Here is a 26,941-nt window from a genome sequence, read left to right as displayed (position 1 = left end):
GCAATATTTTTTGTTCGTCAGTATTTTCTATTTATTTCTTTGGCAGTATAACTGTTTTGTGTGAAAAATATTTAATTTATTGTGTAAGATTATAAAGGTGCTATATCTATTAAAAAGTGTATCAAATATATAAATTTTACAATGCAATAAAGAGTTATATTAATTTTATTTCTGTTTGCTTCAATTACTAACACAAGAAGAAGGGGTTTATAAAAAGTATACTTATCTACTAACATTGACCCTTATTTCAATATGTTTCCATTGATATGAGGATATACAAACATGCATATGAAATCTGAAAATTTGAGAAAATAATGTTTTCAGTGAATAATGTTGAATTGTTGAATATCCATTACTCCATTTGTGCGTGCTTGTTCCTGCTTCATGCTTCATCCACAAAACTTTATTTATTTTAAAAACTATACAGTATGCACCCTCCATAGTGTCTAGAGACAGCCACTTCATGTTACTTAATTTACTATTGAGACGTCCAGTATGTGCATATCACTTATTGATACTTCATAATAAAGAAGAAAACTGAAAAGCACGCCTGCTCTAAGAAACCTTGAAGTAAAGTAGATTTTGCTATCTCTGGATTTTAGTTATAGGCTCTATAGAGCCTTCATAAGTGATTTTAAGCCACGTTACCAGTAATTTTATTTGAAACAGTAACTTTATTTATTTTATTTATTTATTTTTTATTAGTTCTAAAGAAATGAAATGAGACTCGCGCCCTTCTCTAGTCCTTCCGTCGACATCCGTTGCGTTTATCGAATTCCTATTGGTCAGAATTCAAACTGCAGCCCTGTTATGAATGGAGCGTGAGTTGGACTATTCTATCATGTGCGTCGCCTGAGGGTATTCGTTACATTGACCTAATTTCCAATTAAAAGAACGACACTATTTTTAACCGAATTTTATTTAATAAATATGTAGTATACAATTTCTGATTTTCTAAATATTTTATAACGCTTAAAAATGTATGTACCGTAGAATTTTCGTGAATTATCACGTAAATTTCCGATGCATACCCGACACGCCACTGCGTCATGGATAATGTATCTAGGTTTATGAATGACATATCTATGTTCAAGGTTAAAGACACAAATTGTCCGCTCTCTGCTAATCATTTACAGCTTTTTAGTTGGCAGTACCAATCGTGCAATATTGGCTGCCTAAACTCAGGAGTAATCATTTACAAAGGCACTGTAGTCTGTAGTAACTTGTAAGTAACTTAGTCACTACTACTGCCTAGACTAGACTCTAGATTCACTTCGCTTCAATGCTCTCATTCGCATGCGCATTTCATATAAGACGTTAGGCCATAGGAATCATTTTTAACATTTAACATTTTTTCTTCCATTCTACATACAGATAAACCTAGCCTGACCTAACCTATCAGTTTACATTTTCTCAATAAAAGTAGAGAAAAGGATAGTAGATTTGCCGTCTTTACTTATTATTTTATTTCATTTATTATTTATACAGGGTGATCGAGAATGATTGACCGTGCCGCCTCATACTGATTTTTGATGTGCGGCATACCAGTTTTTGATACCAATACTAGAATCATGAGCGCAGGTTGAGGGATTTTAATGGTAAACAAATAATTACGTTCAAACGTCAAATAAATTAGGTTACTGTCAAAATGGAAATTCATAATAAAAATATCAATTATTTAACAAAAATCAAAGTTATTTCACAAATTAAGCAATACTGATGGACCAATAAATGTTATTATTGTTATTATTATTAAAGAGGATGACAGAATCAAATGTAGGTTTAGCCTAACTTTTCCAAAATTCTTATTTCATTTACAATTAGAAAAACTTTTAAATCAAAGTTTGATGTAGCTAATTTTGAATAACGACTGTAAGTGCTTCAGCGATTTTATTTTTAAAACGTTATGAGTTAATTTTAAAACAGAAGCACTATTGTGGCTACATTCTTGGCATCTAAGACGATTCAGCTATACAGCGATACGCTGCAAGCTGCTGTTTTTCATCAAAGCAAACTGCTGTATGCTTATAAGACGACTATTTTGCAGCTACTGCTTTCACACTTCTGAATATCCAGCGCAAGCGATCCAGCCCAAAAATTTATGCTGAACATTTTAGTTAGCTGTCGAAATTCAGGAAAAGTGTCTTAAAAAAATTTGCTTCAAGCAAATGCAAGCAGTTGGAAGTGCTTGATTATGTTAGATGGTAGGATTGTCTGTATGACCGAGAGCAATAAACAACAGTTACATGCAATATATAATAACAGAGTAATTGGAATTTTTTCACATTTTATTGAATATTTTACCTTAAAATTACATAAAATCCATAAAAATATCTATATTTTTACAATAAATGTTCAATATGATGTCCATTGTTGTTCAAGCAGGTATTAATTCTTCTTTTCATATTATTAAATACATTCTGTAAAACATTTTGTGTAATACTCCTAATTTCGTTTGTAATTGCCTCTTGAAGTTCTTCAATCGTGTGTAACCGTTGAGCAAATACTGAATTTTTTAAAAAACCAAATAAATAATAGTCTAGGGGTGTAAGGTCAGGAGAACGTGGTGGCCATCTATCTCGACTAATTATTCGATCATCATAATACTCTCTAATCAACTCTAAAGTTTCGTTAGAGGTGTGAGCTGTTGCGCCATCTTGCTGAAAGTATCCATGATGGATTTCATCGTCGTGAAGTTCCTCAAAAAATGGTAACAATATTTGCTGCCGATATACCTGCCCAGTTACATTTTCACGGAAAAAATATGGTCCGATTATTCTTCTACGTGACATAGCTACCCAAACACCAAGTTTAATAGGGTGCAGAGTTGTTTCACGCAAAATATTAGGGTTTTCTGTGTTCCAAGAGCGATAATTTTGGGAGTTTACGTACCCACTTAAATGAAACCACGCTTCATCAGAAAAAAATGTTAGATCTAGAATATCGTCGTCATTCAGATTTTCGTTAAACCAATTACAGTATTGCACACGTTTTCCAAAATCTAACGGAAGTAGTTCCTGCACAACACTAACTTTATAAGGATGAAAATGCAACTTCTTTACTGCTTTATGGCATGATCCATATGATATTCCTATAAACAATTTAGGAATAATGATACAAATTTTAGAATAAATATTTGTTATTAAGTACCTGTTTGAGCAGATAACCGACGTAGTGATTTGGTTGGACTAGCTCGTAAGCGGTTTTCAACATCTTCCAAGACTTCCTCTGTAAGAATAGACTTTCTGCCTGGAGATTTTCCTCTACAAACACTTCCAGTGTTATGGAAGCGTTCCACTAATCTCTTCACGTGTCTCGAAAAAATTTCATAATCAATTTCATCATTTGGAAATTGTTCTTGAAATTGTAAATGACACGAATTCATCGAATATTTCCAACCATTACCATTGTTTTGTCCACTACGAAAATAGGCCTCCAGAAGAAATTTATCATGTTCTAATGAAAATGCCATGTTAACCTAAATTAAAAAACCGATTAGGTTAGAGAACAACATACGCAATAAATTAATTACTCACGTATAATATCCACCTACTCTAACTGTAGTATTGAAAAATACTGTTTTATAATGTCGCAAAATATATCAGGTAACAACAAAATCTACAAAATAATATTCAAGCCAAAAAATCCGTGCGCCAATGAACAGAACGTCAAATTGTGAAATCGCCACAGAACACCATGAAATTGCACGGATAAAAAAGTAATTTTAGCAAACGGAAATCAGTTTTGATAGCAATTGAGACAGGGTACGTTCAGAATCCGGTCAATCATTCTCGATCTCTCTGTATCTATTTTTAGTTTATGTTTTGCTTATACACGCTGCACATACAGAAAAACAGATCATAAACATATGGCAACTAACTTTTGCTACTATTGATTATTTTCATATAGAAAATAAAATTTATCTCTTATCATAGATCTAATGTTCTACAATTTCTACAAAGCTATGATAAGATTATACATATAATCATGGCACAGAAGATAAAGCAACATTGTTTTATCTTCTGTGCTCAATGGTTATCATTAAAATTCCGAACGAACTCCTTGCCGAAAATTTATTATCTTTGGTTAGTGGTTATCTTACAAACTAGATGGCGCGGTCGTCAGTCATTCTGTTCTACTGTAATTTTTAAAGTTGTTTTAAAACCAAAACATTCTTTAAAAAAAAATCGGGAAATTAGTTCTAATAAAAAAAAAGTGAACATGTGAATCAAGTGCTACAGACAGGTATCTCCGGCTTAAGGTAAGTCGAGCAAAAGTGCAAAACAAACTACAAGACCATCGTTTTTATATCGCAATATTTAACATTTGGAAATTACATATTAATTGTTATTAATTAGAGTGCGTAAACTTAAAACCAGTATCAATAAGAACACCTATTTTTTAAATCAGTAGAATTTAAAAAAAAAACACAAAAACGGAGGATGTTTCCGCTCTTTCGAGTGTATAAAATACAGAATCCTTATCGAATCGAACAAATTACCGTTTCTCGGATCAGGAGAACAGGAAATATTTGACGAAAATCTATACGTTTGCAGCGTATAGCGTGTGGATTTCAATTTGAACGTTTAATTCTAATGTACAATCCCTTTAAAAAAAGGGTAAATTACCAGTTTGCATACCTTCGCCTAAATCTGGCGATAACACAGCAGTATACGCCGAGCACCAAGCAAGAAAGTTTGTTAATTTTGTATGTTCTAGAATCTAGAATCTAGATTCTAAAACAAACTGATTTAAGATTAGTCAGTTCTCTATTCAAGTGGTACTTAGGTATTGAATTTTCGAAACCGAGAGAGATGCACTAACCAAATTTGGAAAGGACATGACTTACGTAATACAATGCTGTTGAAAATGTTGTCTTGTCACCGACGTGCTTGGTGGTAAAAATTGGATATATTTGGAGGTATTCAATTTTCGTGGCTGAAAACTTATATAAGTAGGTATTGAATTTTCGAAACCGAGAGTTGCACACTAACCAAATTTGGACAGAACATAGCTACCTAATACAATGCGAAACTTCGCCTTGATGTTAAAAATGTGTCCACCGCCGTACTTGGTAGTGAAAATTCGAAATATTTGGAATTATTCAATTTTCGTGGCTGAAAACATACATAGGTATTGAATTTTCGAATCCGACGGAGTTGCACTAACCAAATTTGGACATGACATAGCTAATACAATACGAAATATCTCCTTACTGTTAAAATGTTGTCACTACCGTTATTCGTGATGAAAATTCGAAATATTTGGAATAATTTAATACAATGCGAAACATCGCCTTGATATTAAAAATGTTATCACCGCCGTTCTTGGTGGTGAAAATTCGAAATATTTGGAATTATTCAATTTTCGTGGCTGAAAACATACATAAGTAGGTACATGTACAAGATTGCAATTTGCAGTAGAAATAGGAAGAGAAGTGCGACCAAATTTCAATCCATTGTTGTATATTCTATGGTTGTACTACAGTATTTTGCGATTTTGTGCGACATGACGGTTTTGGTTCCACACATTGCCATCTCTAAACACTATTAGGTGTTGCTGATTCACATAAATTCGTTGCACGGTATTAAATTGTTGGTACTTTCATAGATCAAGCAAACTGCATTTTTGCAAAGAATTTGAGAGCCTAAATCTCGAAAACCGTGGTATTCTTTTCTGAATGTATATGTACATTTAACCTTGCGCATGGTATATCTGTCTGAACATGGAACACCCACATCACTTTTAAATAAATGCTTGGTACCAAACAGTTTACATTTCTCTTTCTAAAGATTGTTGGAAAATAAACGGCATGTATAAAAAACAATAATACAATTTATTCAAATTCATAATCTATACTGCTAATTATACAGATTATATAAAATATGTTGAATTGCTACATGCTAACAGTTCACAGACTCGTTGGTTTCGACAGCGGTAATATAACACAACAACTTCTTTAAACACTTGCTATTGCAACCTTCCTTTATTTTCACATCACTGTCCCTGACCAGGAATCGGTAATATTGCCACATGAGATCATCGTCTTTGGACATTTTCTCTAGTAAATCTTCAAAACTCGGCAAACTCATGTCATGTAAATTGTAGGCATTTTTGAAGGAGTACTGTTTATACCATTGCGGAGGTGTTGTATTTTGGTTCGCCTTTGTCAAGTTGAAAATGTATTGATCATAATCTAAGACCATCTAAAAAGTAAAATAAAATTATGACATTGATATAAAGGACCTACAGCATGAGGGACAAAAGGGGAAGTTGCTCCTCCTCCTAGAAGTTCCATAATAGTTAAATACAGGGACAGGCACAACAGTAGATTCAAAGTTATCACGCAGCTCAAGTAGGTACTTGTATTCTCATTATATTAAAAAAAAACATTCAAACGTTACGTTGCTTTATAAAACATGATTGTGTATTTTTAAACAGAATACTTAATATTTATTATATTTTCTCATTAACACGGATCTGTCGAAATATCCCACTTCTTGAATGTAAGAGGGGGCAAGCTAATTTTTGCTGGAATGCCTTGAGTACAACTCACATAATAAAAGTGTAGATCTCTAAATCTGGGCGAGGTCCGGGACATTTTCCAAATTGCAAAAATGTTAAAAATTTTAAAAATACCTATTTTATCTGACTTTATTACTTATCTTGGAGGAACCTATGCATTTTAGAAGAATATTGAAGAGGAAAAAAAGTTTTAGAATTGAATTTTGCACAATAAACTGTTAAAGTTAAAAATGTTTAAATTTATTACCGATGTTGCAAAATAGCAATAATTATTGATGAAAATAGGGCAAAATAATCAAAATTTTTGGATAATTTTTTAAAATATTTTAATTGCTCCGAGAGCATTCTAATTTTGGTAAAAAAAAACTTTAGAGTATAATAAAACAACACATCAAATTTCATTAAAATCGGTTCAAAAAAATTTTGAAAAAAAATTTTCGAATTTTCAAAATGTTGCAAGCCTCAAATAAAACATCTCTGTTTCCTTTCAAATGGTTTTTGAAAAATTGAAATCGGTTGATTACGACGGCCTCAGTAAATTTTTAAAGTTAACACTTTTTTTATTTTTAAACAATTAGATTACAATTTAGTTTTTTTCAAAAATTATATATGAATTAGATAGAAACAGTTTCCAACCTTATGTAGGCATTATTGCTGTAGATTAAATATTTAACTTTTTGTTGTACTACATTTTCTTTGATCGATTTGCATTTGAGAAAATATAATTTGTTTACAGTTGTTCAGTTTTATTTTATGAACTTACGGCACTTGAAGGATCCACTTCATAGATTTTGAAGTTAGGGTTAAATCCTACAAATGTTGTAAAACTTGCACCATTGAAGGCAACGTTTATGACTTTATCGGTATCGCTTTCATCATCTTCGTCGAGAAACACCTTCAGCTCGTCTATATGTGTGTGACCGTTGAATTGCGCTGATATTATGTGAGCAAACCTGAAACAATAAATTACTATTTCCACATGTTCCAAAAATTTTAACTAGAAAGATTTATTTGATATTAAAGGATCAAGTTTTATTCTACAACTACTCACATATTTTTTTACTTTACCTATTTATTATCTTGTGGAATTGATTGCTCCATTGCTTATGGCATAAAATTTCTCCAGGTGGAATGTGGGACAGGATGTGAACCCTTTCTTTGTTTTTCTCTGCTTTATATAGTTCCTCAACTAACCAGGCCAGCTGATCTCGAGGGTCTTCATCCTCGTACATCAACCACCTGAGGACATGTCTTTCTTATATTAAATAATCATTAACCATGCACAATTATTATAAATTGTATAATTAGCACAAATTTTTCTTTGAAAATTGTTTTTCGACAAATGATTATTTCTTAAACTTTTTAAGTGGCTCACAACTTATAAAAAAAATATGGGATGTACAATGAATCCATACAAATGTCATAGTGTAAAATAGAAATGAGAAAGAACTCTTCGAAAACCATTAAAAAAAATATATCTACCCTCCAATGAAGTTTGGTCGACTGTAATACCTTACCAGTAGGTTCAAACAGAGAATGAGCTCCGGTGCTGGTCTGGTAACGTCCCGATTGCGCATAAACAACTCAATGAAATGAATTTAATCAACCATTAATTAGTATTTTTAACAATAGTACCTTCATGATGTTGCAACAATCGTTCAAAATTTTGTTCACCACTCGTAAACACATTTTTACCACAAACCAGTTTTAAAGAACCAAGAGAGAAGATATTTCTTCATCTTGCTAGTATTGAATTCGTAAATTTTTGGCACCAACTCTAATAAGTTCACGTCAATCATGAATAGTTTCCATTTTAGTACAATACACTTCGTTTTTTTAATGTTCCCATAAAATAGAAAGGATTTAAGACAAAAGATCATACAATTGTTTCTACTCGTAAAATCTACCGTATATCTTGAACTTCATTAAGGTATTTGCGATTTTGTCGAAAATGGAGTGCACACCATCGTGAAAGAACCACAGGAATCGCATGCAGATACTCAAGTTCCCAAAAATGTATGTTGTGAACGTTATTCCATTTGATATAAACACAACTTCTTCTGTATCTAATACATCGTATATGTATAAATCGAAGATATTGAGTATTTTGTTGTAACAACCATTCACAATAAAATTTAACCTGTAATGTATAAAACGCTGGTACTAATGCTTAGGCGTACTACGAGACATATGAACAAAGTAAGAGTACTCAATTTTTTAAAAATAGAAACAGCATCGGCAGTATGTATATTTATGAAGAATGTACAAGTACATATTCAGAAAGGTACATCAAACATTATTTTTCGACGTAGTCGACTTCAACCTCAATCCACTTTGTGAGCCGAAAGATGAGCTTTCATATACCCTCGTCAAAAAAATCTCCCGCCGCTTCTCGGGCCCATTCTTTCACGGCATTGCGGACCTCATGATTGAGAGAAAATCTTTTTCCATCCATAAACACCTTCAGAGAACGGCAAAGATGAAATTCAGAAGGTGCCAGGTCAAGGCTGGGCAAGGCGCAAAAAACTTACTATAAGCTGCGGTCGACCAGCTTCGTAGTGCTTTTAAAAATATATTTTAGTAAATGCTCAAATTTTTTTGGATAAATTGTGAACCATGTACTTACAAATTGCTAGTAAAGCAGAAGTTACTGTTTATCGCAATAATCCTAAATCCTGGTTTTATCAGAACCGAATAATATCCTCCTTTTAGAATAGTATCTTGAGTACTCTCTGGAAGCCATCTGGACCATTCAGTAACAGATAAATTGAAAATCCATTGAGTAGATATTTGATTTTGCAAGACATCTTCAGGCGAATAACTAGATGTAAAATAGAAAATGTAATAATTATTTACTGTATTAATTTTAACCTATAAAAATTCAAACTCTTACAAACTCTTTTACAAAGAAAAATACAGGGTGTCCAGAAACTCTTCTGCCAAATGGAAACTACAGGTACTAGAGGTTATTTTATGTCGATTTAACTCAAATTACCTTAATCCGAAAATGCTTCCTAAGTGAGCTACAGCCCTTTGAAGAAGACATCGTGATATGAGTTTTCTTTTAATTATATTGAAAGATGCCTTTACTTAAAAATTTCAAACTTTGTATGATCAATAAACGGATACAAACCCGTCATTCGCTGTAATTATTTTTTTTTTACAACCACCACAAGCGTATCAGTAGGGGGAGACAAACGGGTATTTTTATTAAAAATGTTTTATTTTTTACTTTTTTTTGTATCCGACACCAAATTTGAGAAATTCAAGATAATTTTCATAAAAAATGTCCTCTTCTTTGAAATCGATATCATGAACCGTTTTCGAGAAAAATAAATTTAAACTTTTCGTGTTTCTAACATAACATAATGTTGTATTATAAAATTGTATCTGTAATATCAAGTTGGCTTTGAAAAATGAACAAAATTTACAAATACTGATAATAAAAGTCGTAAGTATTAAGTTGTTTACATTGTTTTGGAAATTTTTAAATAATTTTATTTCGTGAGGGTATAAAACAACAATTTAAATACATAAAATAAAATTAAAATAAAAAACAAAAATAAAGATAATTAACGACATAAATAAGATAATTAATTTTACAATAGATGCACTACATGACGACCATTTGTCTCAATACATAAATTCATTCTTTTCTCTAAAGACCGTCTAATTTTTGGAAAAATGCCTGCATTATTTCTAATTTCATTACAAGCGTTTTGAATTCTTTGCCACAGCTGATTACGGGTTTCTATTGTAATAGCATAGACTAATGATTTTAAATAACCAACTGGACCACCTCTTCCAATCCATTTGTCGTCATAGTTATTGTCGAGAAACTGACGAACGTCTCTACTAAAATGAGCTGGGCAGCCGTCGTGCATGAACCATAAATTATTTCGAAGCATCAGGAGAACATCATCCATTAAATCAGGTAAAACATTTTGTAGGAAATTAAAATACTCTTGTCCTGTTAAACGGGTAGGAAGCTCTACGGGTCCCAGAAGCTGATTACCGATTAGACCTATCCACACATTTATGTTAAATCTTTGCTGGTGCTCTACTATTGCATGAGGATTATCACCAATGTAGGCATAATGATGTGCATTATGTTAATTAAAAATCTCATCTCTGGTAAACGTAGCTTCATCGCAGAATAAAATATTGGAAAAACAAATAGGATCCTGATTTTTTTTATTCCGCAACCAGTTTGAAAAATCTACGCGGGCAGGGAAATCACCGTCTATCATGGCGTGAACTTTTTGAAAATGAAAAGGATGAAGGTTTTCTTTTTGAATAATATTGCGTATGGAAGACTTGGAAATGCCAGGATACACAGCAGCGAGTCTTCTGGTACTAACCTCAGGATTATTGTCGATTTCAATTAAAATATCGTCTTCATATTCCATCGTAACATCAGGCCGTCTACCAGTTTCAGTATTTTTAGGTACTACTGAGCCACTTTCTCTTAATCTTTGGTATACGGCTACAAATGTTGCGCGAGTGGGATGTCTTCTGTTTGGAAATTTTTCCGCATATCTTCGCTCTGCTGCACGAGCGTTACATTATACTTCCCCATAAACTAAATGCATGTCAGCATATTCTTCGTTCGAAAAATGAACCATTTTGATCAAATTAACTATTATTTTTTTAACTTTTCCACGCAACAACAATAATAACTGTTTATGATCAAAATAATTTGACACATTGTCAGATTTTGTTGTTTTTTCAAAGCCAACTTGATATTACAGATACAATTTTATAATACAACATGATGTTAGAAACACGAAAAGTTTAAATTTATTTTTATCGAAAACGGTTCATGATATCGATTTCAAAGAAGAGGACATTTTTTTTTTGAAAATTATCTTGAATTTTTCAAATTTGGTGTCGGATACAAAAAAAAGTAAAAAATAAAAATAATTACAGCGAATGACTGGTTTGTATCCGTTTATTAATCATACAAAGTTTGAAATTTTTAAGTAAAGGCATCTTTTAATAATTAAAAGAAAACTCATATCACGATGTCTTCTTCAAAGGGCTGTAGCTCACTTAGGAAGCATTTTCGGATTAAGGTAATTTGAGTTAAATCGACATAAAATAACCTCTAGTACCTGTAGTTTCCGTTTGGCAGAAGAGTTTCTGGACACCCTGTATAGTAAAGGGTTACTTTGAAAAACTTGATAAGTCGTGGAATATTAATTAGTACAGTATTGAATTTCTTCGGAATATTAAAAAAATCGTTGAGTTTCTTAAGAGATCTGTACTTATTTATACTTTATTTTACTTACAAATCAGTGGGGTGAGGTTCATGGTTTCCTAATATTGGATATATGGTTGTATTTGGGAAAATACTAGCAAATAATCCGTATATTTCTTTAATGGTTTTTGTATTTTCTGACTTGGATGAAGCCCACGATTTGTGACTTATGATATCTCCTGTGTAGTAGATAAAATCAATGTCCTTTATCTGAAAACGATGGACAACATTGGAATGATAATAAATCTGTACTATTCGTTTCTAATATAATTACGATATTGTAATAAATACAATGTTTCAATTAAACCTTACATATTTTTCTTTGATATGGTTCAGCAAATTTAAAACCGAATGGCGAGGCATATCGCAGACATTGTAGTCTCCCCAATATCCAGCCGCGTTTCCAGGTTTTGAAGGAACCCCACTTTGACAACAAAGAGGGTCTTTGCACACAGCGTTACTTCCAGGTTTATAGAGAGGATCGTAGTGGATGTCCGTCAAGTGGAGAATTCTAAGTGGGCCTATTTGGTCATCATCCTGAAAATATAATTTGTTAATGTATATGAGGAAAAAATAAACAAACATTCCAATCGCAAAGACGTGTTGGACATTGGTAATATTCTCAGTACTCACATCATCTTCCTCAATTTCCTCATTTTTCTTTGGAGGAGGCGGAAGGGGGATGATCCATTTCTTTGCATCAGGATCGACGCATTTTTGTGCTTGGAAATAAATTGCACACACTCTCTCTGGAGTTAAGTCATTCTTATTGTCCATCATGTATAAAACTGGGTCCTAAAATATCGAGGATTTATTTTCATACATAGACATTTTGTCAGATTCAATAAGATTTATAAATTTAGGAAAAATGTTTAAACAGAATATTCGAGGAACGGGAACATTTTACTATTAATTTCAATTTCCTATAACATTTCAACTGAGAACTAAAACGGTCAATATTATAAATGCTTATTTATTTCGGTATGTAAATTCAAAACATAAATTTACTTCATATTTTAATCCATAACGTTAACGTGAATAGAGGAATATCGTATAACAGTCTATATAAAGTAGTTTATCTGCTCCCACTATAGTAAATAAACTATTCATACATTGTTTTTAAGGAGGTAAGTGAATTTTTCCGTAGAAGTGGAAGTTGCTATGGACAACGGGAGGTAAGTGATATCTCCTTAGGGCTTAGGGAAATAAGAGATTTCGAATTATAAACGCATATTTTATGAACAAATAAATAGAAATATTTGGTAAACATTACATTTTATTAATTATGTATTATGAATGAATATTTATAGTAATTGTACAGTTATTACATTTAGTAACACTTAATTATTCCCCTCGCGTATACTAATTGTCACATTTTTCTCAAAATGATTTGACCGCTCCATTTCAGTCACCGCAGGCTCAATATTATCTGACTGATTCATTAAAACAGCATGATCCGACGTACACTGCCGGCCCTTTGAAAGTGGATGATTTATTTTTCTACTGTAATGTGGTATACTTTTCTTATTATGATGTTATGAAGTTTTTATATGTCACTGTCATTAATAATTTGCTTGGTAATTTAAGATGCCGCGTTTAATGGAACCAGAGAAAGTGAGAGCTATAACTTTACTTCAGAATGGTTGGTCATTGTGGATGATCTGTATGTATGCAAGAACAGCATATTTAAACTCAAAGAAAAATGGAATGCTCACTAGAACTAGTATGATAGACACACATTAAATTTGATATAATGACAGTCGATTTGAACCTCACATTTTCAGGTGAGCTTCACAAAGGCCAATTATAGACAATTTGCTTATAAGAGTCGTCCACTTTCAGAGGGCCGGCACTGTACTACTAGAACATGGAGTTGAAGTGTAATTGTAAAGAATCCTGTTGGCCACTTCATTTTTGTTACTTAAACTGTCAGCAACATAACTTTCTGCAATTGTGGCTGATTTCCACCCACCATGACTCTTGATTGCTAAAACATCAACTCCTGTATTAGCCAGTAACGTTGCCGATGTTCTTCGGAATTAATGGCCTGTATATGTTTCAGGATGTTCTAATTTCAAAAACTGTGCAATCTTATTAGGAATCATAGAAAGGGTATTCTTGCCGACTGGTTGGTTGTAACATCTACCTGCTTGATAGCGCATAAAAAGCGTAAAAGCGTTTTAATTTCCAATCTAATCTTGATGTATTTCTTGAGAATTGCTAGGTGAGAAACAGAACCCAGACAGGAAGTAATTGCAAACGTACGTGACATACCATTTTTAGAATCTGGAATTGTAACTGCAATAATGATGTCATCGAAATTTTTGAAATTGACGTTTATTAGAACGGCATGCTTCTGCAATGTCTAAGACCGGCACTACCTTCATTAACAAATATGTGTTATAGGAGTATTCACTCCACAAACTCGCCGGTGACTTTAAAGTTCCTGACCTCTTCGTGAAATATGCTCAGTGACATTTCAGAAACACCAGTATTTTTGTTCTGGCACCTTTCTTTGAAATTTCTATATGCTCGTCCGTAGCGCACTTTCGACTACTCGGGCAATAAAAATTCGCAGGCAGTATTTGTTGCACTTTCTATTTGAAAATCACTCGTTTAGAAATAATAATTCAAAACCAGCAACATTGCAACTTTTATGTAGCTTTGTTTATAAACACCTTAGGAACGACAAAATTCAAATAACCAACCAAGGCGACTTTACAAAAATAAGTCAAAATGTATCGATTAAGAAATGTCAAAAAATAAAACCTAATCTTTATTTCATGAACCGTAAAGAACTGTGGGAGCAGATAAAATGTTATACACCACGCAGCAGTTAAGTATAATTTACCAGTCTCGGACTCTATTGCCAGCCCTCGCTCCGCTCGGGCGCAAAATCGTCCTCGGCTAGTAAATAATACTTTATGGTGTAAATAACTATTGTAAATACTAGAAGTAAAAAAAATACTCAATTTTAATTTAAATTCTGTTTTTAAAAATATTTATGTCCTGATGATTTTATGTAACTATAGGTAGTATCCGTCACTTATCCATGTACAGAGTGTCCCAATATTTAAGTGTATAGGCCATTATAACAAATAATTAGTAAATAAATTAAAATAAGAACGAAAAAGATCAAACATTTAGACCCTCAGAATACCTACTATGTGTATTCTTGGAGATTATAACTTCACAATAAAAAATCATGATCCTGCTATGCTTATTTTGGGTGCTGTTTAAAAAAATTCATAAAATACAGCAAATTCAGAATTTCCTCTTTAGAAAGCATACATGTTCTTAAGTTACTATATTTATTTAAAAAATACATCATCTTTTTTGTTTTGTATAGTTATTGTATGAATGGCCTGTATATCAATGATATACTGCATAAAAATTGTTGTTGGAAAGTATACAAATATTATGCATAGAAAATTATTTGTAACAATTGTCTTGTGTAACCATCTATTTTTGCTAGTAGATTTTTTTCCACGTTTTTTAGAATAATATTTTGAAATCACAGTATAATATAAATCAGTAAAGGACACAGGATAATGGTTGACGATAACAATGTTTAGCGGGCGCCCACAATCTACTTCCTTACAACATGGCGGTGTTTGTTTACTTATGTGTAATTTGTATTTTCTGTCGTTAGTTAATTCACTATAAATATTACTGCTGTGTTAGTGAATAGTTTTCAATTTTATTTTAAATATAGTAGTAACTATATCTATTTTGCGTGAAAAGATACAAAGCAATAATTTCCATAAGAAATATAAAAATCCCGGCATGTTCATAAATTCACAAAACAGTGACTACTCCTTTTCAATTTAGCTGACTTTCTCTGTCACAATTTTTTATCCCTTTAAAACCTATTTATAAAAAAATTATGCCCTTAGTGATTTGTATTAACCGTAGTAATCAATGTATAAATCCTTACTATCTCGATGTCTATGTATCCATGGCAAGCCGTATTTCCCCACCCTGTAAAGATTTTGCACAATTTATTGAAATAAGTTTTCATCGAATCTTTATTTGCTCCATTTCTTCTATAAGTAAGTACTTGATGCACGACTACTTGGCATGACTGACAAATAGTTTCATCGGACTCCAAGGTATCCTTAATTTTCGAAATATTTTTCACCGCTTTTGTAAGATAGTTCGGTGCACGATCGGCAGTTAAAAGCTTTACCACGCCGTTTCGTACTGCCTCCAAAATTCCTAAAAAAAATTAATCGAATAATTTAAAGTTAAATAATTTGATTTTTAAATTCAAATAACTTACATATTTTAGAATTTTAAATTATACAAAAGAGCAAATATATTATAATTTCTAAATTCCTTGAAATACAAAGCTTTGAATAGGTATTTAACTGACGTTTAGTCGAAGGTGAAAGTTGTCAATGTCAATGTCTAAATATTACACGAATTTATATTATTTTCGGAAAAAATTAAGTAAACGTAGTTTTGAAAATACGCCGCATATAATAAATTAATAATACTTATTACTGTCGTTTCTTGGTTATCAGATTAATTATAAAAAGTAGGATTTTAATAAAGTTTGCATTTATTACTTACTGTCTTGCTGAATGGAGGAATAAACTCCAATTATTGAGAATGTACACAGCACAAGTATAAACAGAGTTTTCTTCATTTTTAACAACTTTTAGAACCGCAACCACACGTTGACATATAATAAAAGACTACGGGATTATTTCACATTATTTACAACAAAAATAACAACAAAACTAAAGTCAAATTCCTAAACAATTGTATATTTATAACGCGGACGTTGGCAGAGGCGGACTAAATAAGAAGGGGTCTATTCAATTAGATGATTGCAAACCCAGAATTATTTGTCTGGATGAGGTAATGTTTTACTCTCGGTTTTAGTTTAAACCTGTTAATATTTTTTGCGCATTCTGTTGCTAACTTGTTAAAATGAACACCTATGAGGCAAGTATACAGGGTGTCCTGAAAATTAACTGCCATACTTCATTAGCAACACAGGACAAGAGGGTCCGCCTAATTGTTGACCTTGCCCAGAGTTTTAAGGGAAGTTAAGCTGACTGCGACCAGGCAGCGTGGTCAACGCCATCAGATCTAAGAAAGTGTGCCTCAAAAAGAGGCATTCTGTTACTCAAACTATTATAAAACTGTAGTAAAGGTAATAAATGTAAAGTACTAATGATAATTGCATAATTTGTCAAATCTGAGATCGTCGATCGCAATGCCCACTAGATCCCAACGGCCTACAAACGTCAAAATTTGTGGGCAAACTTTAGCTCTTACATTCGCTTATCCTTATCTGTTAGCATTGCTTATAAAATCATTGCCATACTTCAAGTGTAGCTTTCCTTGTCCATAAACTTTGTACAGGTGCATTCTATTTATTCATATTTTGTTCTATTTTAACCCTTTAAAACTTTGTTTTAGGATTTACATCAACTTACCTCTATTTAAAAGTCAATGTTTACCGAAATATAGCATACGAACGTGGTTTCACGGTATGACATTTAGAAGGACATTTCAGTAAATATTGACTTTTGCATAGAGATAAGGTTAAGTTAATCAAAATCGTAGAAAATCTTATCCGCGAAATACGAAGATCATGAAGAGAATTCACAGTAGAAATGACAAAGACTGACTTAATAACAAGATAGAGATAGTTCAGATAGAGAATGAGCTCCGGTGCTAGCCTGGCAACGGTATTACTGCGCAACTGAACTCACGACAAGGTGAATTTAGTCGAGCTGTAGCTGCAAATTTAGCAAAAAAGATGAAGTTTAAATAATCTAGATAGACTCCAAATACGCGGTTGTTTGTAGAAGTATAATACCTAAATAAAATTGAAATCCATTTTGAAATGCAACACGAACTTACACACTTACAAGTACATGAAGTGGTTTATGAAAAACTACTTGCGTTTTGTAAAAATACCTTCACTATAATATGTCAAGTTTCCTTGACATGACTTAAAAAGTGAAGGAGTAGCTGCGCTGCCATCATAAGAAAATAAATAAAATTCACGGGCAAAGCGGGATTTTGAAACTTTTTGAATAAAAAAGCGGGATTCTTTCATCCAAAAAAAAAACCTGGAGAAAATAATTAAATAATTCAAGAGCGGGAAAAGCGGGACTGAACGTGTCCCGCGTGGGACATTTAATTTTGGGTTAAAAAGCGGAACGTCCGCCAAAATCGGGACGTCTGGCAACGCTGGATTCTCATTTCTTTTAATACAGTACTGGATATGAAATTAACAGCTACTGGTACTATCTACACTGATTTACATACTAATCTCCATGAATGTTTATAGTTATAACTTGTAACATGGAGCAATTGATGCGTCACTTTATAGATTGACAATGCTATAGGTATCTCTGATTTATTGAGAATGTGTCAATATTTGCAATGATTATTGTGGAATTTATTCAATTTTTCTTTGTCTTTTTAAAAAAAAATCTACGAAAATGTATAATATCTTTGCAAATTTCTAAATAGTGAGGAAAGAAACTTTATAAAATCTCTGATGTGTTGGCATGACATTTCACTTTTCTCAAAATCTCAAAATGTTTTTCCTAAACACAAGGGAAATGATTACTTGTTTTAAGAATACCGACAAATTTTAAAATGATTTGATAGTGATTACAATAAAGAGAAAGTCTTGTCAACAAGCCAATAAAGGCAGCATCAATGAACTTTGATCCACATCAGGATCACCTCACATATCATTCCATTCAATAACATAAACAAATATTTTGTTTATTATGTTATTTCAACTATTAATAATTTAGATTATATCATAATAATTTTAGTTAGGCAGGTGTTTTTCATTTTTTAACACAACATATTATCTTTTAAAGAGGTTTTACATAGCACCAAAGGAACTACAATTTTTTATGCGTTATAAAACCTGTGGGTACATGCTTTTTTTATAAACTGTTTTTATGATTTATTGTACATACAAACCCAAACCGATCCTCATTCAACTGGAGTTTGAATATCTATAATTGGATGGAATATTTAGTGTTATCAACACAATTTACAAGACAGAAACAAAATTTAAAGATTATTCATTAACAAACATAATTATTACATGTTGTATTACTACTACTTATCTTATTTATGATTTACATATACAGGGTGTCCTGATTTATAATTACTTACAGGTCGTTAACACAGTAAGTAAAAATTAAATAAAAAATGGCGTATACCTATTTTTTATTCAATAAACCAAAAGATTGTTCATATTCAGAAACTAGGTATAATATATTACAATTTTAATTTAAATTAATTTCTACTATCGAAAAAGAGCAATCCTACAATTGTATATGTTTATCATAATAAAAAACAATAGTATACCAAGCCAAGGGGTATACAGTAATATTGTTGTATTGTCAGACTTTAAATTAAAAAATTGCTAATACAATTTTTCAAACATTGGCACCTAAAAGAAATAGCAGGCTTATAATTTTCAATTTTGAAGTTTATGGTTTCCAAATATCCTTAATCTTTATTACAACATATTTTACATTTATTTGTATCTTTATAGACCACTAAAGTCTGTTTTACAAGGTGACCCAGCCCAGAACTGATGGTTCGCCACCATTACAGAAAGAAGAAAACAGCAAATAGGAAATTACGTAAACATTTGATTTAAAATTTCATCTTGATAAGATCCTAACGGTGTGACATCATCAAAATAATTATTCCCTATTTCACACATATTTTTTTACATATTATAAACATTTAAATTTTTCTCTACATTTTTTATTAAAGATTTTTGACATCTCTTCCAATTAAAAATACCTACAGGGTGATTCAGAACTTATCAAAAAAATAAAATAAAAAATTCTGGATGTACAGGGGATGTACAAATATAATTTTGTAAAGAAAAATCAATAAGGGCAGTTCGAAAATGATTTAAAAATACACACACTGGAAACTGGTCCACCGTAAAACTTGACCTCGCACAAACGGACAAAAAGTTGATAGAATTTCGGAAGGAAAGGAATAAATAGAATTTTATAGCACCTATTTTATATCAGTAAGTTCAATTTTTGCCGTTATTATTATTATTAATTAATAAAATTTTTGGTTTTAATTAATAAAACAATTTGACATACCTGATGTTACAACTATTCAAAATTTTGTCTACCAACATGTAAACACATTTGAGCCCATATTAACCAGTTTCTACGAACTAACACAAATGTTGTCTTGCTTCACCATAACACAAATGCTTCACCATAATACAAATGTTGTCTTGCTTCACCATAAATTAAAACGATATCCACCAATTCCGAGTTGCTATACACGCAAGTCATTTCTGACACTAACTAGGTACTAAAAAACTATTGTAAACACTAACGACGATTGTATTGCGAGTCGCTGAGGCCATGTGGCTCTCCACGCGTATTGCGAATGACGCGCTAGAGACTACAGTTGTCCAGCAATGTAATACTTGAAAGTAGTACAACTTCAATAATTTTTTTCTCCGAAACTAAGGATTTTACAATTTTTTTTTACGATATTGACTCTATTTCTCATGTTGCATCTATTCCCAAATTTTTTTGAAGTTAAGTAAGTTGTGAATCACCCTGTATAGTAAATGCTATGTATAGAGAAAAACACTGGTTCGATCAAGTCTGTTACTTATTTCATCAGCATTGCCGTGGAAATCAAAACTTCTTCGAATCTTCCCCAGTTTGCCCATAAATCAATATCATATTTAATTTTTCATCGACTTTACTTTTTTAAATTTCCTAAATTTGCACAATGTTCAAGTAATTAATATAAACATTGAAACTACCTTGTTTTCCACAGCAAAACTGATAAAATCAGTGCCGACTTGATCTGCTAGTGTTTAGTTTCCATATACACATTATCTTATATCTTTTGGAAAGAAAAAGATATCGACCCTTTTTCTAACAAAAGTTGTTGAGAAAAAATAGGACTTTCACATGATGTAAAAAAAAATAATTGAAACTGGAAAAAATAATTTCTATGATGTCACAACTTTTGGAGTGGTAACCACATCAAGAAGAAATTTTGAGACAAATATTTAAAGGTCTCTGCTTGTGGTTTCCTATTTGCTTTTTCTGTTCTCCTGTAACGGCAGCCACATTTTCAATTTTAAGTCACCCTATAAATAGGAACACCCTATATATTTTTCTGCACAACAAATTACGGACTAATTTTAAAAAGAGAAATAGTATGAAAAAACCAAAAGGACGTAAGTATGTAACATATTTTTAATGTTGCCAAATTTTTATCTAAAATTTATTTGCAGATTGTCTTATTGTATTGAACGGATGCAATATTTATATATATACAACAAATCTTTAGAGATAATGAATGACACAATGAAAAATTAAATTTCATTTTTATTTATAAACCACATCCAACAAAATAATTATATTTAATTCCATAAAATAATTATTTAAAGAACAATAGATGAATTATGCCACTTCTTCCATTTCCGCATCATCGATAACCAAATCATCCAACATTTCTTCTAGGGTAACATGAGGGATAGTCTCATCATACTTATCATCAGAATCGACTGGAATCTGTTTTGTTTTATCCTTAAAAATGTTAATATTTTGTCTAAGTGTGGGATCTTCCTCCAAGTCATCCATAAATTCGTGGAAATCACTAAAATATTCATTGCAGTCAAAAATTTGTTTAACAGAAGCATCTTTAGAAAAATCTGTATACAAAAATAAAATAACTCACTTTGCATCTGGATCAAACGCGGTATCCCCTTCGGCCAGACGTTTCAGTTTCCAAATTCTTTGTCTCCTCATGAAAGACCTATCGCCATAGTGTTTCTTCACTAAGAGTACATCTGGAATATTACTTCTATCCAACTTGTCAAAGTTGACATCATTAACATTACTATCTTCCAGATTGTACCTGAAGTCAGACAAATAAAAAAAGGTGGTTAAAACTCAGAAGCAGCTCGGAAAAATTGAAGTGGTTATGGATACAAAGACTGACAGAACAAAGAAAGGTTAGACAATTTTTTCTTAGGGACCATCTGCCTATCGTATTTTGTTTTTGATATTTAGGATGTCAAAGATAATTTTTTAAAATCAAATTTTAACCACCTCTTCCAAAAATAAAGCATAATGCATTGCTGCAAGTAACTCTTTGGAGGAGGTGCTAAATCTACATCAATCCTTATCTAGCGACATTTTATGACAAATCTTAATTGAGATTAATTTTTTACGATTTATGTTTTGTATTAAAATTTATAATTTCGTCTTACATAAGAACAATATTCTTGTTGAAATTGCTGAAAACACGTTTTTAAGAAAAACTCAACTGACTGTCCCACAGTCAACCAGCTTTAATATGCAGGGTGTCCCAAAATGAACGTACTTCAAGGGCAGCTTGATTGGATGAAAATAAACCAATTTAGATCAAATTACTTTCATACAATTGCTTCCCTAAAAAGTATAAGTCTTCGAAAACATACTTTTTATTCCATTTTAACTAATCCTAATAGACAAGGCGAAAACCTCGCATTTGTGGGAGAAATTTTCCGACTCGATTTTTTTGCATATTCAGATTCGTGAGATGTTCCATAACATGAATCAAGATGATGCCGGCCGGAAATCTGGTGTCTATTTGTTTCAACAAACTTTTTTTAAACAAATTGTAAAAATTGGTTTTTCCACTCCTGAAATTTTTTTTAGGTTTTTTGGCACATTATAAACAAAAAAGTTCCTATGCACTATGCCTCTAAAATTGATAGTTTTAAAGTTATAGACAATTTAAGTTGCTAAAAATGCGAAAATAACGATTTTGAACGGCCGATTTCCGGGTTAAAAATTGTTATTTTTGATGTTGCCAGATACCTAAATTAAAGTTTAAACATCCCCCTACAAGATGCTGAGGTGTTTTTGGGACTCGCATTATTCTAAAGCCTTGTTTTTTACACCACATAAAGGTACATACAAGTGACAGTTTTTCCTACAGGAACAAGCTTAAGTCTTACAGTTTTTTGTACATTTACAAGTCTTTGGGTAATGGATCTTTGGTAATAATTTTAGGTAATAATTCACCTGTTTCATTTTGATAACCAAATATTGATATTGAGGAAAAATGGGACTTTTCTATATGTACGTTTGTAAAGAAGCTCTTAAGACGTGTAATTTCAATGCATCGGAAGAGTATGGTATTTTACTTAAATTAATGCCCATACCACTACTATGAGAGAAAATTAATTTTCTAGCTTCATCTGCTGTTTTGCCTTGTTTATTTAATATTTTTAGGTATAATCTTTGCAATGCATCAAACTCTTCGTTGCTTAATTCAGACATAAAACATAAGCTAAAGTCGCTAGACGAAATAGCGCTTTATTAACAATTTAAAAACAAGGCTTTAGAGTAATGCGAGTCCCAAAAACTCTTCAGCATCTTGTAGGGGGATGTTTAAACTTTAATTTAGCTATCTGGCAACATCAAAAATAACAATTTTTAACCCGGAAATCCGCTGTTCAATATCGTCATTTTCGCATTTTTAGCAACTTAAATTGTTTATAATTTTAAAACAATCAATTTTAGAGGCATAGTGCATAGGAACTTTTTTGTTTATAATGTGCCAAAAAACCTAAAAAAAAATTTTCCGGAGTAGAAAAACCAATTTTTACGATTTGTTTAAAAAAAGTTCGTTTAAACAAATGGGCACCAGATTTCCGGCCGGCATCATCTTTATTCATGTTAAGGAACATCTCACGAATCTGAATATGCAAAAAAATCGAGTTGAAAAATTTTTCCCACGAATGTGAGGTTTTCGCCTTGTCTATAACATAACTTTTTAAGGAAGCAACATAGATACCCAGACACCCTGTATATAATGGAGTCTGGTTGATTTTGAGGCAGTCAATAATGTTTTTTCAAAAATTATGTGTTTTCAGGGATTTCAAGAGAACTCTTTTTAATATAAAATGAATTTTATATTATAATATGACATGCACCATAAAAAAACCCTCAAAAAAATAAAAATTATATCTAGGTAAGGTGATCAGATAACTAGCGACTTCAAGCAGATAGTTAAAAATGAATAACAGTGGCATATTTAGCACTCCCAAAATCTTACTTGTACCAAATTTCAATGCACTATACTATTTTCTGGGAAAAATCATGGCTATTTTAAAAAATAATTTTTGATATTCTGTATCTCAAAAATAGAAGGCGATAGACCTATGGTTCTTATTTGTTTAAGTTCTATCAACACCTGATTTTATAGTATTTTTTCCTAAAACACCCTGTATATTGATCACAAAGCTTTTACTATTTTTTAGGGAATCATTTCTAGATCCACACAAAAGGCCTAAGAAATTTCCAAAATAAAAAATTAATATAGGGCTGGCCTATCCTGAGATCTTGAAAAGGGATGCATATACATATCGCACCCCCACAAAAAAAGAGTCACAAATCAAGTTTTGTTATTTATTATATTATGGTTTATACTGTTATACATCTATAAAATGGTACATTTTATATGCAGAACTCTTTTTGTGATCTCAAGGTTGAACATTTATTTAAATTTTTATTGAGAAAAATCCCTTTGATTTTTTTTTCTAAAAAGTCTTCTATATGAAATTAGAAACCACCCTCTAAAAAATATAACGGGTTTTACGCTTCATTATCAAACTATAGCCACTTCAATTTTCACTCGCCGCTACTGCTTCCCATTAAAAAATATTCTTTATTAAATTAATGTACTATTTTTTAGTTTTATGAAAATATACGAACATTTCTTACCCCAAGACCGAATCTCCAGGTTTAAGGACATGGCCCAAATGGGTTCTAGTGTGAATCGTATTGTCATTCATACCCAGCTCTGATGCTTTCACAACCCATATATCAGCCAGTACATGGCGGTTAGAAATCGCACCTTGTCCAGGAAAGACTTTGCGTTCCTTATCCATAATCGGCTCGATATCCATTACTACATACTCCACGAGCTGTTTTGGATTACAGATGGCACCAAAAGGATAGCGCCAATATGTGGTGCTATTTAATTCGGCAACTAAAAATGAGACAAAATCATTTTAAATTGTATCGGATTTGGTTTCGTTGACAAAATACTTACTTTGATTTGTAGCTGGGTCAATTAAATGAATTGAATTTGTAACTCTGTAAACCAAACATATAGAAGAAATTCCACCCAATTGCTGCGTTAGTTTCTTCGGCAAGCAAACCACACTGTCTTTTGATATAGGTACTATTTCTACAGAATATGTAAATTTATAATTATAAACGTTGCTGTGTATATCATGAGATATTAGTTTCTTTGAGTGCTGGTACTTGCATGGAAGAACAGCAGAAAGAAAGTCCACCATTTTCCTAGCATTACCCTCAGTTGTATAAAAGAAGTCCAGGCCACCTAAAACATACAAGTATTTTGTGATTTGTAATATTTATAATTTTTATTTTATATACATAACATAAGGAGGTAAATGCTTACCGTGGATTGGTTTTATGCCTAAAGTATTTTCATGGGCTTTATGTTTTAAAATGAGCTGTTCGAGGTAATAAAAGGTTTTCTTATTCTCTGCTTTTTGTCGTACTTGAACAGATGCTCTCCAAAAGTTTTTTGCTTCGGAACGATGACATTCGTCACACATATGATGGGCTACAGTATATTCCACAACAAATACCTGCTGGAGAACAGCACCTCCAACAACTTCTCCATGAACCGTTAATTTTACCTATTATAAAAATTTACTAAGCTTATTAGTGAACATTATTAATTACTATTAAAAAGACTTATTAATATTTCTTAAAAGCATATAAATACCTTGATGCGTTTTGAATGAGGTTCGGTCCATACAAAACTAGCATCCACAAGCTTAACTCGATTTAGGCCTTTTAGCTTTTTCAGGCACAGCGAAAGTAATTCTCTAGATTCTAAAGCACACTGTACCCACTCTCCAGGTGGTTGAAGGTAGCGCTCACATCCTCGGCAAAAATAAAGTGTAGCTTGTTTTGGTATACCTTCTGTAATATCAGCTTGTGTTCGTAAGCAAGCTACACACATATTTGCTGGATTTGGTTCTATTGGAATTCCACATTCGCAACATAATCTAAAAATAAAAATGTTCTTAAATCAGGTAGCAAGGGTAAAAAAACGTGGACAAATTAACCTCAAATTGAATTTTTACTTACATTTTGTTTGGAATGGAATCGGTTGGAGGAATATTTTGAATGTATTCCATTTTAGACAACAAGTAATATTTTCTTTATATATATATATTTTTTTTGTTTAAATTAATTACAGAATTTCACAGTAAACCATAATTGAAAAAATGACACTAAACTGCCGCTTGACACATGCTACTCTTCTTCTTCCTCAGTAAAATAGTACAAGTAAATATTGTCGCGTATACTAGTCGCGTTCAGAAGGTAGAATAATTACTGAGCGTGGGCGATTAGTTATTATTAAAGGCTAGTTTCGATTCTGTCGATGGACAGTCCTAGAACACGCCATTATTCCATGGCTAGAAATTGGCCTCAATGATTTGGGATCGAGGGGGATTATCCCTCTTTATCCTGCCTCATCTCGTGTAGGCCTGGACAGCTTTCGTAAGTGGGCCCCATCCGTCGTCTACCCCGACCGCAAATGCGGCCGGTGTAGGCGCTTTGTGGGACCTCCTTTTGTCCTGGCTGGGCCCCAGCCGGCTAGGGCCCTTTCTTCTGGCACTCTTCTTGCTTCGCCGGCACGTCTGTGTAAACCCTGGGGGTGGTGTCATATTTATGTGTGGTATGGTTGGGTAGGGCAGTTCGGCTATGCAGCCTGCGATGCGCTTTGCTAAGGTGGCCCTTAGGCTAGCGCGGGAGGGGAGGGGTAAGGAGGGTATGGGGGTGTGTATGTGTGTGTGTGTCGTTGTCTTCGTTTCTTGATCCTGGATGTCTCTGAAACAGAAAAGGTTAGCGGGCAAGGGGGGGGATGTCGTTGGGGTCACCCAGGGTCAAAAAGTTGGTGTCTAGGTCTTTTGTGTTTGTCGGTCACGTCGGGTACGTAGTCAACGGCTTGCCTGAGGAGGGGATTGTCATGTCTAACGGCTACGTCAAACCGTTTCTTGGCGTTTTGTCTTATTGTCTGTGTAGCGTTTGTGTATTGTAAGTCTCCTATCGGAGCCAA

The 26,941-nt window shown here is 32.5% G+C and overlaps 2 protein-coding genes across 2 annotated transcripts; both read right to left on the bottom strand.

The window, feature by feature from the left end:
- Nucleotides 1-5,817: 5,817 nt before the first annotated feature.
- On the bottom strand, nt 5,818-16,526 carry LOC108914803 (sphingomyelin phosphodiesterase 1). Its single transcript, XM_018720698.1, has 9 exons — nt 16,361-16,526; nt 15,723-16,003; nt 12,419-12,580; nt 12,098-12,322; nt 11,817-11,995; nt 9,152-9,346; nt 7,594-7,764; nt 7,289-7,478; nt 5,818-6,206 (listed from the first exon to the last, which is right to left on the bottom strand). The coding sequence occupies exons 1-9, from the start codon at nt 16,434-16,436 to the stop codon at nt 5,904-5,906; spliced, it is 1,782 nt and encodes a 593-aa protein (XP_018576214.1). The 5' UTR covers nt 16,437-16,526; the 3' UTR covers nt 5,818-5,903.
- Nucleotides 16,527-21,155: 4,629 nt separating this feature from the next.
- LOC108914755 (60S ribosomal export protein NMD3) lies at nt 21,156-26,123 on the bottom strand. Its single transcript, XM_018720636.1, has 7 exons — nt 25,966-26,123; nt 25,598-25,883; nt 25,265-25,508; nt 24,890-25,183; nt 24,559-24,826; nt 21,521-21,700; nt 21,156-21,439 (listed from the first exon to the last, which is right to left on the bottom strand). The coding sequence occupies exons 1-7, from the start codon at nt 26,013-26,015 to the stop codon at nt 21,244-21,246; spliced, it is 1,518 nt and encodes a 505-aa protein (XP_018576152.1). The 5' UTR covers nt 26,016-26,123; the 3' UTR covers nt 21,156-21,243.
- Between the last annotated feature and the right edge of the window lie 818 nt (nt 26,124-26,941).

The sequence above is a fragment of the Anoplophora glabripennis genome, unplaced genomic scaffold, assembly GCF_000390285.2.
Source record: "Anoplophora glabripennis isolate ALB-LARVAE unplaced genomic scaffold, Agla_2.0 scaffold19, whole genome shotgun sequence".
NCBI classification, from domain to species: Eukaryota; Metazoa; Arthropoda; class Insecta; order Coleoptera; family Cerambycidae; genus Anoplophora; species Anoplophora glabripennis.
Note: the sequence above shows the minus strand (reverse complement) of the source record. Positions and strands in the feature narration are given on the sequence as shown.

What these genes read in the sequence shown, in the direction of transcription:
- LOC108914803 (XM_018720698.1), bottom strand. Translation starts at nt 16,436, where the DNA reads ATGAAGAAAACTCTGTTTATACTTGTGCTGTGTACATTCTCAATAATT. An exon ending in GATACATAGACATCGAGATA is followed by an intron (nt 12,581 to 15,722) that starts GTAAGGATTTAT and finishes TCGATATTTTAG; the next exon opens with GACCCAGTTTTATACATGAT. An exon ending in TTCCACAAGATAATAAATAG is followed by an intron (nt 7,479 to 7,593) that starts GTAAAGTAAAAA and finishes TTATTGTTTCAG; the next exon opens with GTTTGCTCACATAATATCAG.
- LOC108914755 (XM_018720636.1), bottom strand. Translation starts at nt 26,015, where the DNA reads ATGGAATACATTCAAAATATTCCTCCAACCGATTCCATTCCAAACAAA. An exon ending in TGACCCAGCTACAAATCAAA is followed by an intron (nt 24,827 to 24,889) that starts GTAAGTATTTTG and finishes TCTCATTTTTAG; the next exon opens with TTGCCGAATTAAATAGCACC. An exon ending in CCTGGAGATTCGGTCTTGGG is followed by an intron (nt 21,701 to 24,558) that starts GTAAGAAATGTT and finishes GTCTGACTTCAG; the next exon opens with GTACAATCTGGAAGATAGTA.